At 38.2% G+C, this 13,166-nt stretch overlaps 2 protein-coding genes across 10 annotated transcripts in view; one reads left to right on the forward strand and one right to left on the reverse strand.

Moving 5' to 3' along the window:
* The window catches only part of LOC306987640 (uncharacterized protein), a 13,687-nt gene continuing 521 nt past the window's right edge, over positions 1–13,166 (reverse strand). The window contains exons 1-10 of one of the 9 annotated variants that reach the window (XM_079592086.1): positions 12,653–12,667; positions 7,549–7,672; positions 5,925–6,004; positions 5,704–5,839; positions 3,438–3,600; positions 2,758–3,307; positions 2,102–2,157; positions 1,585–1,652; positions 561–607; positions 1–476 (exon numbers count right to left, since the gene is read on the reverse strand). In XM_079592086.1, coding sequence (XP_079448212.1) covers positions 410–476; positions 561–607; positions 1,585–1,652; positions 2,102–2,157; positions 2,758–3,307; positions 3,438–3,600; positions 5,704–5,706 — 954 coding nt within the window. In that variant the 5' untranslated portion in view covers positions 5,707–5,839; positions 5,925–6,004; positions 7,549–7,672; positions 12,653–12,667 and the 3' untranslated portion in view covers positions 1–409. Of the gene's footprint in view, positions 477–560; positions 608–1,584; positions 2,158–2,757; positions 3,308–3,437; positions 3,601–5,703; positions 5,840–5,924; positions 6,005–6,439; positions 6,826–7,548; positions 7,673–12,652; positions 13,000–13,166 lie in introns of those variants that run through there. The other 8 variants (XM_079592085.1, XM_079592088.1, XM_079592089.1 and 5 more) reach the window with 8 other exon arrangements.
* The window catches only part of LOC306988782 (uncharacterized protein), a gene marked incomplete at its 3' end in the record, with an annotated part of 19,608 nt that continues 15,517 nt past the window's right edge, over positions 9,076–13,166 (forward strand). The window contains exon 1 of the mRNA XM_079593931.1: positions 9,076–9,152. The remainder of the gene's footprint in view (positions 9,153–13,166) is intronic.

The following is a 13,166-nucleotide window of genomic DNA, read 5'->3' on the forward strand; positions in this document are numbered from 1 at the left end:
TATACTGTACACACACAATGAGCTTACATTCAAAAAATGACTATGTAAGCCTACAAATGACTTCATATTTCCTTGAGCCCTTCCTGATTGGTAGTTTTCCCAGTGTTGCTGTGGGTTTCCTCTGCGTGCACCAGTGTCCTCTGCACTTTAAAAACATGCAGATATAGTTAATCAGGAACTAGAGGCTATATTGTGTGTGTCATCTCTGTGACAGACCTGTTCAGGGTGATTTTCTACCTTTGGACTGTGGTAGCTAGGATAAACTCCAGCACCTGGATATTTCAGGCATAACAATGTGGTGTTTTTTTAAAGGTCAAAAGATGTAAACGTAAACATAAACCTTTATTTGTCCACTATAACAGAAACTGTGGTTCAAAAACAAAACTGTCTTTATGTACTGGTACTGTAATTAACATTGATTGAGAGTAATTTGAACATGATCTTCTGGCTGCCAGGTGGGTGGCCATGTCTTCCTACTGTAAAAAGGTAAAAACAACAATCAATAAATGAGAAATTTACAGAGGTGAATTAAGTTGCCATGTAGGTTTACTTATCCTTACCAGGATGGACAAGGCAACCAATGCACCAACACCTCTTTACGTCCGTCCTGTGAATTAGGTAAAAAAGAGCCTTTTACAAAACAAATCATCATTACATTTCAATCTTTACATATTATTACATCACTTACTACATTTTTAAAGCATTTAATGTAAATCATCAAAAGCTTTTAACAAAACACCATGGAAAGCTACCATCCTTATGTGGCATTACTGTGGTACAGCAACACCACCAGCACAAAAACAGAGACAGGTGGACTGTAGCTGCAGGTCGAGTTATGTACGTAACGAAAGGTGGCGTGCTGAAAGGTGAATGCTACTACAACAGAAACTAACCCCTAACCACACACAGCTTGCACGACCAATTAAAAAGACCTTTCTCCACAAGCAAAGCTCCAACATACCTACACACTTCAGCAGGTTTTGTCATCAAAGTATACAATCTGAAATTTTAATTCCAATTCATCATTTAGGACTCTTATTATCTTAACCAAAACTGACCCATAAATGCCACTCAAGCAAAGCCTAACAGACTGAAGAGCAACTATATTATTCATATTCAACTACATATTAAAAAGCAATGGAAATACACACCTGAACTTTACATGTTATATAGTTAGATTATATGTTATATTCATACTACACTGTAGTACTGCACAGAATATTTTATATTAAAATATTAATTTACAATTCTTCACCTTATTAATCATTGTTTGTGTATTGATGTGTAATCTTCTACCTTATGCTCTTTTGCAGTGCCTGTACTCATACTGTAATCAGTAAGCAAATATGAATTCCATTTCAGATATATATTTTTTTGCAATAAAGTACCCTACTCATTAGCATACATTGAATGTGGAGTTCTAAACATTACAACAGAGCTAAATATTTTGGGATATACTTAGAGCAAAAACATAAATTAATGACTTAATTGAATAAATTTAAATACATTTTCTGCACATGAAAATGTCACCGGTATTATGGAACACACAACATTAACAGATTGAAGATACAGAACAATGCCAACCTTTCTGAGACGCGTCTTGGATACAAATTCCACTGGAAATATATCCAGAGATGCATGGAATGGACATTCTGTACAAATGTAAAATTTGGTTAGAAATAAACTGATTACTGAACTTGAACAGAGAATGTCTAAAAGTTAAAATGCAAAACAATTTTTAAACATCTTGTTGCACCATGCCACCGTAGCTCCATGTGCACGGTCAAAAGACTGTATGCTCTTGCACCAGCGCCCCCTTCCTGTCAGGGGGTGGCCTATCTTTTATACAACTTTTCCCCTCTCACCTATAGAGGGCACACACTCAGAGAAATAAACAATTAACAATACACAACAAACTAATATTCAAATGAACAAATTTATAAAAATTAAATAAGGTAGTGCGTATGGCTCCTACACATCTAAAAATCTAAACTGCACTGAAAAAAATATAAACATCAATATTATGAGAACTTTCCAAATGGATGACTGTGTAATAGACTACCAATGCAAAGATCTAACTGTATTGTATAACATTTTATACCTGTGTCCGTCTTTTTTTGGCGCTTTCTCTTTGCTGCCATGTTGACAGCTGATTTGCTGTGAAGTAAAAAAAAAGAAGAAAAGTTTTGCCTTATTTCAAGTTCACATTGTTCCTTGCTCATTGTACTGGCTTTACCCAAAGTCATTTCACTCTGCGCTCATCTTTGAAATGCCTCTTGGGCATCCAAGTGCAGCACCTATCTCTCTAAATGGGGAAACATCATATTCTCCAAAACTGTTAAATTATTACATTTAAGATTACATTTCTGATTTGAAATCACCAATAAAATCTGACAACAACAGTCTCATACATTTCTGATTTGAAATCACCAATAAAATCTGACAAGAACAGTCACATAATTGTTTTGCTATGTTCCTAAAGTATAAAAAAAACTTTTCAGACTGGAGCAGCCAATGTGCATGAGCAGTCATACATGCGAATCTCAGAATACTGTCTATTTTTAGAGCAACCAGAGCTTCTAACAGCAGTTGGGATGACGTGTTAACTTTTCTAATCAACAATTTGCTCTTATTAATAATGCCCAACATAAATTAATCAAACCTTCTAAATGAGTAATAGGAGTGAAATGGTGTTATATATATATATATATATATATATATATGAGACCTTGCTTCACCCCATCTTCTTCTACTCACCATTCTGGTTTTAATACGACTCCCTCTTTCTCTCTTCTCTCTTCCATTTCATTCATCTTATGAGCACTAGTCGTTCTTTTCTCTGCCCGTTTCTTCATCTCCTTTGCCTGTTTAGTCTTTTTTGTCACTTTCATGTCTCCTTCCTCAGCAGATCTCTCTGGTTCTTCCCCTCCACTTTCTGTCTGTTGTTCTTCAATTTGCTCTTTATTCTCCGATCTTTCCTTCCTCCTCACTTCTACATTTTTCTCTGATAAAATGTACTCTTCATCTTCTACAGCCTCTTTTAAGTCCTGACTCGTTGTCCTATCACCCTCTGTGTCATCTTGTTCCTTTACTGGACTTTTGAATCTCTGTTCCTCAACAGGCCTCTCTGGTTCTTCCTCCCCACTTTCTATCTGTTGTTCTTCGATCTGCTCTTCATCCTCCAGTCTTTCCGCTTCTACATTGTTTTCCAGTATAATGTTCTCTTCATCTTCTATAGTTTCTTTCAAGTCCTGCCTTTTTGCTTCATTACCTTCTGTGACATCTTGTTCTTCTTCTGGACTCAAACCTTTAAAAAAAGTTTAAAAAAGACTCAAACCATTAAAGTCATATTAAAACATAAAAATGAAATAAAGTGCAGTTTTAGAAACGTGTATAATTACAGTATTTAGGTATCAGTGCTTGCAAATAAAAATTACCCTGTAAAATATGCTCAAAGAGTATGAATATTTTTTCCATCACCATATGTCCCTCAGCTGGGAACTCAAAGGGACACTGGACCTCTGCTGTCCACTTATGGGCCTTGGAACATTTCCCAAGGAGAAGAAGAGGAACATATCCCAGAGCTTTCAGCTTCTCCATCTAAAATATAAGAACGTCAAACAGTACAGCTTTTAAAAATGGTTCATAATAATTCTTAAGAAACAGTTAAAAAATATCCTTAGTGTAACGTACGGAATGAGGCGGTCGGATCCATGTGCAGCACTTTATTTAAACTTACACACAAGCAGACATAAACTCAAGCAGACAGTTAAACAAGGGGCAATCCAGTAACTCGTGGTCAAAACAGGCTTAGGTCGAGGCAGGCAGTACAGGTTCATAAACAGTCCAGATAACAGACAAGGGTCAAGAGTCCAGGGAAACACGGAATACTGCTCAGAGATGTACGCTTGCTTGTGTAACAAGACCTCGCACAGGACAGAGGGATCACTCAGGCTTAAATAAGGAACTCAATCACTCGTAATCAAACACAACTGAACATAATTAAACAATTAGTCCATGGTGGAAAATAACACAGGAAGAGAGTGCCCTCCAGTGGCTCATGCGGGCACTCCAGCCGCTGATTGTCACACTTAGCATCATGTGACTCCAAGACAACATTTTTTTTTAATGTCCAGGATAATTATTTATATTATACCATAAAAATTTTTTTAAAGACTATTCTGTATTATTTCAGAAAAAAATAAAATAAAATCAAGGCTTTGCTAAAGTTGAGTATGACAAGCTTTCTGCTTTCAGTGGCCCTCATTTATGAAAAGTGCGTACACCAAATTTCCAGCGTACACCTGGCGTACACCCAAAACCACGGTGACTTTGCGATTTATCAATATGGACGTTGGCCTACGGCACGCTCAAATCCTACGCCAGCTCAGGAGGTGGTGTACATGTACGCACGTTTTGAGTTAGTGCTGAAATGCGCAGAAAAACAATTCCTAACACCACAAAACGCAAACAAACTAAAGATATGATATATTATGACCCACTGTAAAAAAACAACAACATAGAAATTATAAATGTCAGTGTTTATTTTTGTGAGTTAAGCCCGGCAGGTGCGCACGGACTGGGTTCAGTAATGAAAGGCTTTCAATGACCAAAATAATAAAAATGACATTCTTCTTTTAAATAATAATAATACAAATAATCATAATAATAATAACAAAGACATTCTTCTTCTAAATAACAATAAGCGTCATTATTAATCAAAATCATAATACTAATAAGAAGAATATTACAAATTGTCATGCAATTATTCACATCATCATCACTATTGTACACCCCAGTACATGTGACGTCATGCGAAATTCAACGCTAACAGTTTCAAAACACTTGCTGTAAAATAATGCATTGTGATAGGTAATTTGCTCAACCAACCAGCGATTTAAACTGGATTTCCACCAGAGAAGTTTCTCCTCTTTGCCGTCTTCCGTGTGTCCATGGCGTAAAATGAGGGCGTGGGGGAGGCGGAGACGTGAATATACAGGGGCGTGTTAATCTAATGACGATCGTTTTCAGCCGCGGCATTTATCAAGGGCAGGTGTTGCGTACACCTGAATTTCAAAGGTACGCACAGCTTCATAAATCAGGCGGTGAGAGGAGTGTAAGCATAATCTTACGCCAACATATACGCCCGTTTCGACGAAAGATTGATAAATGAGGGCCAATGAACATCAGTTCACTTTGGTAGCCATATTTGCAACGCCTCCAGGCAACTTTTTTTAGGTTATGCAAGGCTAACTGCTATTTACTTGAATGGGGAACTCCTGAAATCTCAAAACATATTGTAAAATTATCAATAAAATCTGACACGAACTGTGTCATAATATCAAATAAAGTCAAAACTGTAAATTTTGTTTAGATTTAGTCATTGTGCATGTGCAGTAGTTCTCCTTTTTCTGGGAACCAGAGCTTCTAATGTCAGCTGCAGTGATGTGTGACTTTACCAACTGCCCATTAGCTCTTTAATTTACAAGAGTTCTGCCCATTAGTGGAAATAATGTGAATTACTTTTTATTTAAACTGTCAGTTTACAGGAATTACTATTTATTCATGATCATGTAATGTATTATGTTTATGTACTTGTATGTAAAACATCTTTATATCTTATATTGTATAGCCTCCTATATAAATGATTTAGTTTAGAACAAAGTGTGAGCTAATACAATTAGAATGTTGAACTTTGCTTACCATGATGGCTAAATTGTCAAGGACTTTGGATTGATTCCGTGACCTAACTGTTGTTTTAGCCCCACTGCTGGGCTTGGGCACGAAACTTTGCCAACCGCACTGATTGCTTATTTTTAAAATTAAGCAATTTTCCACACTACGAAAAGAGAAACAGAAATAAATTGAGTATTCAAATAAATGCAATGCCACATAAAGAAACAGTGTTAGTTATGCACAATCACCTTAAAACAGGATCGGTGTCGGCAGTTCATCTTAATCTGGCAGTGGGGACATTGGCGTAAGGTTGAACCTGGCATTTGGACTATACAAAAACAAAACAAAATTACTAAATTTGACAGAGCATAAAAGACAGACATCAAATACAAAACTTGAATTAAAGATTAGTTTATCTTTGATAAGCATATAGTTTTTGAGGTGTGTGTGTGTGTGTATGTATGTATATACATAAAAAAAAAAAATATATATATATATAGGGGTGTGCAAAGCAGCCGATATTTGTATCTGTATTTGTATTTGTTGAGGGGGGAAAAGTATTTGTATTTGTATTCGAGTAAAATTCTAAATAGGCGTAAAAATTCATTTTTTTTTGCGTTACACTTCTAATTTACGTTATAGTGCAAGTATTCTTTAATTATATCCATTATAATAATTATGGATATGCAATATTGGTTGATGTTTTTTCCATAAATCCAGCAATGCAACGTCATTGAAAAGAAAATAACATAACAGCCATTACCTCATCCATGGTTAAACCAACAACTAATAAAATACCATTGTGAACATTATGAAGCTTACATCTTGCTGTCTGCAAAAGACAGAGTAACTTAAACGTAGGCTACCATATAACTCCCACACGTGCATACAATTCGACACAAATACACAAGCATTTTTAACCGAACGTTAACGTTACTCTGTCAACAGCCTATTGTCTAAATTAGCGCGCTAAACAGCTGACGTTTACGTAAACAGAGCGAACATGAGAGCACCCGACTGCAGACGTCAATAATGCCGCGTAATGGAATAATCTCCCGATCAAACTCCGCTTCCCGAAAGTTATAAACTGCCTCAGGAACCCAGTTAAGGTACAAAAATCTATTCAACAAAAATAGTGATGCAGTTAAGTGTTTTTTCGCTCAGCCGAGCCCTCTCTGTTGCTGTGTGGAGCAGCCTGTGTCCGTCACTCACTCATCCGGGCGTGCACTGCGGTCTCATGAGGAAACGCAGCTTTTTGATATAAAGATTTTTTACAAATACGAATACAAATATTTTTTAAAGTATTTGTTCAAAATAAGTATTTGTAAAAAACACATTATTTGTGCCTTTCCGAATACCGTATTCGGGTTCGGCTCCACCCATACATATATATATATATATATATATATATATGGTACCTCTCATAAGCTACATACTTATTAAAGACTAATAATAACTAATTTATTTTCATTATCATCAAATGTTTTCAGGATTGGCCAAGATAAACCGTATGTGATGATTGTGCAAGGCTGTTAAAATCCACATATCCGTGATCTACACGTAATGCCTGGTAATAAAGTAGTGTGATCTCATCATAACTTAACCAAAAAAAAACAACATATGATGCATCAATAAAAAGTATTCGTTGCGCACAGCAAAATCTTACACTACATTTTATCCTAAAATATATAATACAATATTTTAAACAGACATTAATCGCCTGACAACTGTAGGGCTACATGTGCATGCTCACTTAAAAGAATAGATGACAGCATTGACACGCATTAGATATCGGAAGCTATTAGCACTTGCATTTAAAATAATTTGGGTTAACAAGAACCGAAATGTTTTATTCTTTTGCTAAATACTTACTTGGGTATTCCGATGATTGGATGGATGCGGCGAATTGAGCACTGTATTGAGTGGGCGTGAAAGTGACGAGGGCGCTAAAAATGTTTAAACATTTGATTGGTTTCCAAGCGGCAGTGGGTGTTTCCTGGAGCAGCAAAATACTAAAATTCAGGGCAAATTATGTACCTTTTTTAATTTATTATTTTTTTTATTATTATTATTATTATTATAAGTTAATAATTTACTATTCCAAATACAATCACAAACAAAGAAACAAAAATGCGTGTAACCAAAAAGACAAAAGCAGAGAGCGGAATAAATAAAGCAGAGAGATATATAACTACTATAACTAGCATAAATTATTCACATATTGAATTATTGAAAATTCTGCAAACATTTTTCCCGGAAATGGATTGTTTAGAATTAAACTGAAAAAACAACAACCCCCCGACTATTTATGAGCAAGCATGTAATATTAGATTAGATATTGTAAAAAAATTCGTCCCCATTAGAGATTATGAGTTATGTTTCAGGACAAGCGTCAGTCTGCGTGAAGGACGAGAGCGCGCAAGTGTTTTTTTCTTAATATTCAGTTCTCTTGATGTTCAGTGTATTATTTACCAGAAAGTAGGGCTATTTTCGATTCTGTGGTTATTTGTACATTTTTACCTTCAAACAAATCTGTATTTTGATTAGACGCGTGACTACTTTAAATAACAGCGGGGTCTGAGAAGTATTGCAGTTTAAATTTTATAGCACTTAAGTGTAGCTGTCCAAACAGGCAGTTTCAATTTTCTCCCATTTTCAGATTATTTGCTTGGCTGTGTTAATTGCCTGGAGAGGCAGCTGTCCTCGCGTTCAGCTCTCCTCGTGTGAAGACCGACTCGGGTAAAGACCATCGACTCTACCTGCGCGACTCCACCGAGCAAGGACACCTACAAGGCACTTAAGTATCCTATTCTCCCTCTTCCTTTCACACTGGTATAGTATTTCCCTACTAATTATGTGCTTTCAATACATTCCTGTAATCTCTCGACGGCGCTCTCTCATCACACACAGAAGGCAGCGCAATACTGCTAATCTGCGTCCCATTCTCTCATCCTCGCACACACCTCTCTCTATTTCTATGGGTCTATGGAATTGTCAGTCAGCAGTCAACAAAGCTGACTTCATTCCAGCCTTTGCATCTCACTCTACTCTTAATATTTTAGGCTTGACTGAGACCTGGATTCGTCCAGAAGACACAGCAACCCCGACTGCTCTCTCTAACAACTTCTCCTTCTCTCACACTCCTCGCCAGTCTGGGAGGGGTGGGGGCACAGGTCTTCTCATTTCTAACAATTGGAAATACTCAACTCTCTCCTCTCTCTGCAATAACTACTCGTTTGAATATCATGCTATTACACTTACAACTCCCATTAAGATCCATATTGTAGTCATATATCGCCCCCCAGGTCAACTAGGAAGCTTTGTAGAGGAGCTGGATGTGCTGCTGTCTTCTTTCCCTGAGGATGGCACCCCACTTGTCGTCTTTGGTGATTTCAACATTCATCTAGAGAAGCCGCATGCAACAGACTTCATCTCTCTCCTAGCCTCATTCGATCTCAAACGGCTCATCACCTCAGGTACTCACAAATCAGGCAACCAACTGGACCTGGTATACACATGCAACTGCATCACAGACAACATTTTGGTGAAACCTCTCCACGTTTCTGATCATTTCCTCATTACATTCAATCTACAACTCACTACCCATGCTCCACCAACCCCCCTACCAGTTACTTTCAGACGAAACCTGCGCTCACTCTCTCCCTCCCATCTCTCCTCTGCTGTGTCATCTTCTCTTCCCTCACACTCACACTTCTCATCTCTGGATGTTAATACCGCAACAGATACTTTATGCTCCACTTTAACTTCTTCTTTAGACAATATCTGCCCTATCTCCTCCAGGCCAGCACGTACTACTCCCTCTAACCCCTGGTTATCTGAGGTTCTTCGTGAACACCGGACCAAACTCAGGGCAACAGAGAGGAAATGGCGCAAATCAAAAGACACAACTGACCTGAGTAGTAATCAATCTCTGCTCTCTTCCTTTTCTGTTGATGTTCATGCTGCAAAATCTTCTTATTTCCACAACAATATCAACAGCACCGCTAACACACGAACACTTTTCAAGACATTCAACTCTCTCCTCTGTCCACCTCCACCCCCACCCACCTCCTCTTTAACTGCTGATGATTTTGCTAACTTCTTCACCATCAAAACAACAACTATCAGCAATCAGTTCTCAGCTCCACACACACAGGAACCCAGTCCAACCCCTCCCACTCCCACGCACCTTCTCTCCTCCTCTCCACTAACCGAGGAAGAAGTATCTAAACTTCTCCTCTCCAGTCACCCCACCACCTGCCCTCTATATCCCATCCCCTCACACCTTCTACAAGCCATCTCTCCCACACTTCTACCAGCACTCACACACAACAAGTGGTGTAGACAACATATCATTAGACACACCATCAATTCCCCAAACTTAGAACTCTTATCAGTTTCCCTAAGACCTACTTATTTACCACGAGAGTTTGGGCAACTATTTGTATGTCTAGTGTATATTCCCCCTGACGCAAACTACAAAGAGGCTGCAGATGCGATATATCACCATATACAAGAACTAGAGACAGCGTCCCCAGATACTCCCAAACTTATTCTGGGTGATTTTAACGGCTGCTCTTTGTCATCTGTATTACCTCAATATCAGCAATATGTGAAGTGCGCCACGCGTGGATCAAAAAGAATTGATCTATGCTATGGCAACATAAAAAATGCCTATAAAGCAGTTAACAAAGCAGCGATAGGCGGATCTGATCATAACATGGTTTTTTTGTTGCCCTCTTATCGACAAAAATTGAAAAGGGAAAAACCTAAAATGACATCGGTGCATGTGTGGGATGATGACAGTGTGACAGCTCTTCAGGGATGTTTTGACTGCACAGAGTGGAGCGTTTTTGATTGTGCAGATCTCGAAGAGCATGCGGATGTTGTCACGTCCTATATTAATTTTTGTGTGGACAATGTGGTGATCGCGACAAAACGCGTGAAACAATTTGCTAATTCAAAACCATGGATTACAACAGAAATTAAAAAACTGCTAGTGGATAAAGAAAGAGCATTTAAAGGAAATGATCAATGTGGAGGGAAGCTGATTCAGAAGGAAATACAGAAGAAAATTAAACAGGGAAAAAGACAATATAAAGATAAAATTGAAAGACATCTTCAGGAAAATAATTCGCGTATGGCATGGAGGGGCATAAAAACTATAATAGGTCAAAACCAACACACTAATAGTATGGTACATACAGCTGAGCAAGCAAATGCCATGAATGAACACTTTGCGAGATGGGAGAATGATGTGCCAGCTAATCCAATCAGCCTTGAAGGAAGAGCAAGTGCCTCAATCAGGGTAAGCTGTGAGGAAGTGGGGTGGATCTTCTCCCATGTAAAGACTCGGAAAGCTGCCGGCCCGGATAGGCTGGAAGGCACCATCCTTAAGAGCTGCAAAGAACAACTGAGCCCGGTGTTCAGAGGGTTGTATCAGAAATCAATCGACACACACAAAGTCCCAAAGATATGGAAAACTGCGGAAATTGTACCACTTCCTAAGAAACACAAACCAGATGGACTAAATGATTTTAGACCAGTAGCACTCACTTCAGTTGCTATGAAATGCTTTGAGCGGATCATTTTAACTCATCTCAAAAAACAAACCAAAGAACACATGGATACATTACAGTTTGCCTATAAAGAGAAAAGAGGTGTGGAAGATGCAGTAACAACCCTCCTGAATGGAATTTATAAACATCTTGAAACTCCTGCCTCTTATGTTCGCATCCTATTTGCAGACTTTTCCTCAGCTTTTAACACTGTTCAGCCACACATGTTATTAGAGAAGCTGACACTTATGGGTGTAAACCTTAATCTGGTAAAGTGGATTCAGGACACCGTTGTTATTTATTCTGTATACAAATGATTGTGTCAGCCATCATTCCAAATGTTCATTGATTAAGTTTGCAGACGATGCTGCCTTGGTTGGGCTTTTAACAGATAATGAACAGGACTACAGAACTGAGGTTGACCACTTTTATGAATGGTGTAGTGAAAACTCACTAATTTTAAACATTTCAAAAACAAAAGAAATGGTCATTGACTTTAGAAAAAAGCCCCCTCTATTGCAACCAGTTACTATTAATGAGACAGTTATTGAGATTGTGGAGGAGTATAAGTATTTGGGTACTATTATTGATCATAAACTCACCTGGTCAGCCAACACATTAGCAAGATATTCAAAAGCACAGCAACGGCTCTTTTTTTTAAAGGAAATTGCGCAGTTTTAATGCAGATACTAGTACCCTGACATTGTTCTATTTGACTTTTATTCAGGGTGTGGTGACTTTTGCCATCCAGTGCTGGGGGGGGGGGGGGGGGGGGGGTCTTTCTATCCAGAACAGGAACATGCTGGACAAGGTGACAAAAATGGGTAGGAAAATTACTGGATCAGATGTGAAAAGCATCACAAATTTGGCACTGAGGATACTGGAGGATCCATTGCACCCACTTCGCACAGAATTTTCCCTCCTCCCCTCTGGATGTAGATTTAGAATGCCCCGAACAAAAACTAAACGACATTACATCGTTTGTGCCGAGGAGCATTCAATTATTAAATAGATCATCTACGGGTACATAGATATATTTTAAAAGTTTATTATTGAATATTGAATATATATTTATTTATTGATTTTTTTAAGCTGTTGAACATTTTAGATGCGTATTATTGAATATATATCTATCTATTGATTCCTTAAGTTGTTGAATTGATAATTCTATGTCACTATTTGCTGTGTTATTGTTGTTTTTTATTCTATGTTTGTTGTGTTTATGTTTATTGTGGCTCCCATGAGTGTAAAACAAATTCCCCTCGGGGCAATAAAGGTTTCATTCAAAATCATAAACTCATCCCTCCACACTGGCATTTTTCCTACAGCATTCAAGCAGGCTCGGGTAACTCCACTGCTTAAGAAACCGACATTAAACACATCACTCTTAGAGAATTACAGACCTGTCTCTCTCCTACCATTCATTGCGAAAACACTTGAACGAGTTGCCTTCAACCAAGTATCATCCTTCCTCTCTCTGACCAACCAACTAGACGTAAACCAATCTGGCTTCAAGAAAGGGCATTCAACCGAGACTGCATTGCTGTCAGTCACAGAAGCCCTACGGATCGCAAAAGCTGCCTCCAAATCATCAGTTCTCATTCTCCTGGATCTGTCTGCTGCCTTCGACACCGTGAATCATCAGATCCTCCTGTCCACCCTCTCATCACTGGGCATCACAGGAACTCCTCTCCACTGGTTTGAGTCCTATCTCACAGGTAGGTCCTTCAGGGTCGCATGGAGTGGCGAGGTATCCAAAGTAGGGCTGCAACAACGAATCGATAAAATCGATAAAAATCGATTATTAAAATAGTTGGCAACGAATTTCATTATCGATTCGTTGTGTCGCGCGACACGGAGATGTAAAAAAAAAAAAAAAGTGTGTAGCCTATATTCTGTGCTATTGTAAGCCCCACAAAAGGGACAAAAACA

Source organism: Phoxinus phoxinus (assembly GCF_949152265.1).
Source record: "Phoxinus phoxinus genome assembly, chromosome: 20".
NCBI classification, from domain to species: Eukaryota; Metazoa; Chordata; class Actinopteri; order Cypriniformes; family Leuciscidae; genus Phoxinus; species Phoxinus phoxinus.